Raw genomic sequence first — 4,969 nt, 5'->3', positions numbered from 1 at the left:
ATTTACCTCAAGTAGATACTCTCCTTGGAGAGAACAATCATGGGAGAAAGAAGGGCTGCTTATGCACAGGGAGATAGCTCAGGGGGCAGGAGTGCGTGGAGGGATGGACACAGGGAAGAGGTAACTATGGGGAGGAAGTGGAAGGGGAACTGTTGCATTGTGGTAAACTGTGGTCAATGTCATGAGACAAAGTATATGTGAACCGCTGTAGGGAAAGTGAATTTGGTCTGTAAACCTTCACCCAAATCACAATAATGATTAAAAAAAGGCAATGTAACTGTATTTCTGAAAAGAATTTTATACAAAAGCTTGATGTTTAAAATGAGTAAATTGGATTTTCTTTTCTTCATTTGGAAGAAGGGAAACCAGATTCCCACCTTCTTACTTACAAAGAATCTTTGCAGATAGAACCCTGGTGTGTGTGGGGGGGCAGGGGGCTGAAGCGTACAGTGATTAAAAGAGCAGATACTCTGGAGTCAGGCTGTTTGGTCTTCAATCCATCTCTTTTATTACCTGCTGTGTGACTTTGGTCAAGGTACTTAACCTCTCTGAGCTTTAGTTTTCTATTAAATGGGGACAATAATAGTGTGTACTTTAAAAGGTTGTGGTTAAGATTAAATGAGATAATATATAGCAAAGTCTGAGGTATTTTAAAAACAGCACTAGAGGCAACAGATATGTGTAAGAAATAATTCTGGTTCTTTCAAAACTCTAATGCAAAATCAAAACACTGGCACACTGCTAAAGGGGCAGGGAGGCACCATCTTCTGACCTCTTCTAACCGCACAAGAGGAAGACAGAATCACCATCAGTAGCTCAAATTCTATTCCTGTGAGGCCAGACATGCTGCATCCCTCTAGCCCTTTCACCAATGCTGACACCAGCCATTCCTCCTGTGGCACCTACCACCTCGCTGCTGGGTTCAGTAATTCACTGCAGTGGCCACACAGAACTCACAGATTATGGGGCTTATTAGGGAAGCAACAGGCTACAATTCAAGTTCATAAAGGCAGCCAGTCTCTCACAGCCAGCCATCTCACTCAGCAGCCAGCAGTCTCTCTCCCAGCAGTGTGTATCTCTTGCATCTCTCTCTCTCAGCAATGTGTGTCTCTTGTGTCTCTCAGCAGCATGTGTCTCTTGCATCTCTCTCAGCAGCATGTGTCTCTCGCTTCCTTCTCTCAGCAAGTGCATGTCTTTCAGGAGTGTGTTTCTCTCAGCAGTAAGTCTTTCTCAGCCAATAGTCAGAAAGACTCCTTCTGCCTCTACGAGGGTTCCTTTTGAGGCTGGCAGAGTGGACAAACTAACCAGTGCCACCGTAAGAATTCTATACACCTGAGAGAGAGAGAGAACATCCCAGAAGATTACTTCATGCCACTCTCAACAGAAATACTCCAGGTGGATAACTTTAACAATCAGGAGCTACTCAGTTGCTCATGGCAAATTCCACCACGGAGTTTACAAAGACTTATGGCTAGAAAAGCCACACTATGTGATTTATGATACCGCACACACTTAAAGAAATGCAGTGCCATATTGAAGGAACCACGGGCAGTAGCAGATTGGAAATGGCAGAACAATGAGGGGCTAGAGTTCTTGGTGTAAGCATACCATGGGTCTTGAAAATGGGTTGGGATTAAAATAGACAGAGGAATGGGAGCTGGCCATTGCTCAAGCACAGAGACTTGGGGAAGGTCGAGTAGGGAGGGCTTGTGAGTACTACCTGTGGAATTGGATGGTTGGAAGACCTTGAAACCAAGTAGAGAAATTCAGAATTGGTATAAATAGCGAGCCACTGGTTTATCTTGAGTAAGGAATTGTGAGGAATCAAGAGGCCTTCACTGAACCTGCCTTTGGTGGGATGATCAGAGGGTGCTGGCAGATGGAAACCATCCTTGAATCTTTAAGTGTTTCAGTCATGGTACAGTGAAGACTTTGATTGTCATGGCATGATAATCAAAATGCATAGGAAGACATACATCTAGAAGACATCTTGAAGGACACATCCAAGACTTGTGATAGGTGACTCCTGGTTGAGATTATGTATTAGAGCCTTGTACATTTTTAACAAGTGGTCAAAAGGCTTGTTTCATCTTGACATTATGACATTGTTGCTTTGAGTTTTGCAAATATTGGTTCTATAAAGTTTATGAAGTAGAATTGCACTGGATTTTCTGTTTATTCCATAAATAGGTATATTAATAGTTTCCCACTGTGTGGTAAGTTGGGGAAAGCAGCTGTGCACAAAATGAAAGGTCCCTCCCTCAGGGAGCTGACCGAGTGGTAAGAGATAGGGACAGGTCCCCTGGCCTTTTTAATAAACAGTGTGATGAGGGCTTTGATCTGGGACACGTACGGTGCTATGGGAGAACAAAGAAGGTTTACCTAAACCAGACAAGGAGGCATCAAAGCTGATGCCTAAATGATGAATAGGAGGAATTAACACTAGGAATGAGGCATTGATGGTTCAGTTGTAGAATTTTTACCTAACATGCACTTCATGTACAACCTCTACCTGTCTGTCAGTAGAGGCTTGTGTGTTGATATGGTGCTGCACAGGTTTCAGTGGAGCTTCCAGACTGAGATAGACTAGGAAGAAAGTCCTGGTAATCTACTTTTGAGAAATAAACTGGTGAGAACCCAGTGGATCACAACAGTCTAAGCCACAACCAATTATGGGGATCACACAAGACCAAGCAGCATTTTGTTCCATTGTGCATAGGGTTGACATGAGTCAGGACTGACTCAGTGGCATCTAACAAACAGCACCACCACTGTGGGAGCCAGGGGAGTGAGGAAAGAAAGTAAGAGCATTATGTGTGCAGAGGCCTAGCATGAGCAAGCCCAGGGCTCCTCCAGGGACCCAGAGTAGTTCAGTATAGCTGGTGAATAGGGAGCCAGAATGAGAGATGGAGTAGGAAAAATGAGCAGAGGCACATCAAGAAGTGCTGTGTAAGCTATAGGAAGAAGTTTGGGCTTTATCCTAAAGGCCTGGAGAGTCAGTCAAGGGTTTTAAATGATCAGATGAAGGAGGTAGTTAGGGTAGACAACGAGTTTAGTTTTGTACATACCAAGTTAAGGCTCCAAGTGAAACATCCAAGTAGATGAGTCCTTGGGTGGTGTAAATGGTTAAGCACTTGGCTACTACTGAAAGGTTAGTGGTTTGAATCCATCCAGAGTAACCTCAAAAGAAAGGCCTAATTGATGATCTACTTCCAAAAGGCTATAGCCATTGAAAACCCCATGAAGTGCAGTTCTACTCTGAAATGCATGGGATCATCTTGACATCAGTTTCTGTGCGTATGTGACAATGAAGTAGAAGTGTCCTTATGTCACCATTCCTATTTTCCAGAAAATATCATTTTAGGCAGTAGGGTACATGTCCCCTGATTTAGTATTATTTACTCCTTTCCTCACCTGCTACTAAAAACAAACAAGCAAACAAAAACCTATTGCTGTTGCGTTGATTCTGATTTATAGAGATTATCTAGGACAGAATCGAAGTGCCCCCATGTGGTTTCCATGGCTGTAATCTTTACAGAAGTAGACTTTTTCTTGTGGAATGGCAGGTAGGTTCGAACTGCCAACCTTTTGGCTAGCATCTGCACACTTCACCACTGTGCCACCAGGGCTCCTTTTACCTAGGGCTAGATCCTCCACATTTCCCTTCTTTTGTGGCATCTGATTCAGGACACATCCCTGTTTAGCTTGGTTGTTCTGATTGTGTTCTTCTCTCTGGCATTTAGAGGCTGGTTGGGTGGATGGTTGTATCTTGAAGGAAAATTGAGCTGGCTTCTATGCCATGAGTTATCCTGACTTCACAGGTGCCTAGCCCTCTTCCCCAGTGCCTACATGCCTGATGTTGACCCAAGAACTTCCCCTCCCAATGGAATATTGCTCTTGTGGTAATTGCCTCCCTTTCTTTCAGCGGGTGCCAAAGCCTTTGTCTGTGATCAATGCGGTGCCCAGTTTTCGAAGGAGGATGCACTGGAGACACACAGACAGACCCATACTGGTGAGTTGACTTTCATTCCCATTTTCCAAGATTCCACAGTGTGATAGTGGATGGATAGGAAGTATCTTGATGACTCTCTTTTTAGCAAAAGAGACATCTAATAATCTCTCCTGGGGGAGCTGTAAGTGGAAGAAGCGCCACCATATTCAACTTGTTTTGTCTGAGAGGCTGGCTGAGCAGGAATTTACAAGTGAGACCATGGCCCCATAAGAACAGCTGTCCTGGATTAGGCCAAGGTCCCTGTCTGCAAAAGGCTACTGAGATCCCATCTTCACGAAGGCTTCTGGGATGCTCTTAATGAGACCTTAGAAAGTCTGTGATGTTACTAAGCAGCCCTTCCCTTGATGAATGGCCAGGAAATCTCTCCAACCACGACTGACCTCTGAAACCCTGTGTGGCCACACTGGATGGGTTCTCCTCTTTTAAAAAAGAAAAAAACAGCAACAAAACATTGCCGTTGAATTGATTTTGACTCATAGTGACCCTACAGGGTTTCCAAGGCTGTAAATCTTCATGGAAGCAGACTGCCACATCTTTCTTCCATGGTGAAGAGTTTAGTCATTGGCTGCATTTGAGCAGTATTAACAATGACATAGCCTTATTTGATTTCAAATTATTAATTGTACAGCTTCAGTGGGGTCCTCTCATCATCATAAGCAGTCATCATCAGCATCATCAGCATCATCATCATCACCACAGATGTTCACACTCACTGAGTACTTACTGTGTGCCAGAAATAGAGGCTAAAAGAGGGTAAAGTCTCTTACCCAAGTAAATTGTAGAGGCAGAAGTTGTAGAGCCTTGTGGTTGGGAGTGTAGACTGCTTGGGTTTAATCCTGGCTCTACCACTTACTATTTACTACTTCTTGTTGTTGTTATGTGCTGTCGAGTCGGACCCGACTCATAGTGACCCCTCCTTGGGTTTCCGAGGCAGTATCACTACGGAAGTAGATTGCC

The 4,969-nt window shown here is 44.0% G+C and overlaps 1 protein-coding gene across 1 annotated transcript in view; it reads left to right on the top strand.

Annotated features, from left to right (window-relative positions):
* ZBTB16 (zinc finger and BTB domain containing 16) overlaps positions 1-4,969 on the top strand; it is a 247,814-nt gene that overhangs the window by 168,854 nt on the left and 73,991 nt on the right. The window contains exon 3 of the mRNA XM_007936523.2: positions 3,926-4,012. Coding sequence (XP_007934714.1) covers positions 3,926-4,012 — 87 coding nt within the window. The remainder of the gene's footprint in view (positions 1-3,925; positions 4,013-4,969) is intronic.

This window comes from Orycteropus afer, unplaced genomic scaffold, assembly GCF_000298275.1.
Source record: "Orycteropus afer afer isolate SDZICR_OR568_19922 unplaced genomic scaffold, OryAfe1.0 scaffold00036, whole genome shotgun sequence".
Lineage (NCBI taxonomy): Eukaryota > Metazoa > Chordata > Mammalia > Tubulidentata > Orycteropodidae > Orycteropus > Orycteropus afer.
The sequence above is the reverse complement of the archived record's forward strand: the minus strand, read 5'-3'. Positions and strand labels throughout refer to the sequence as shown.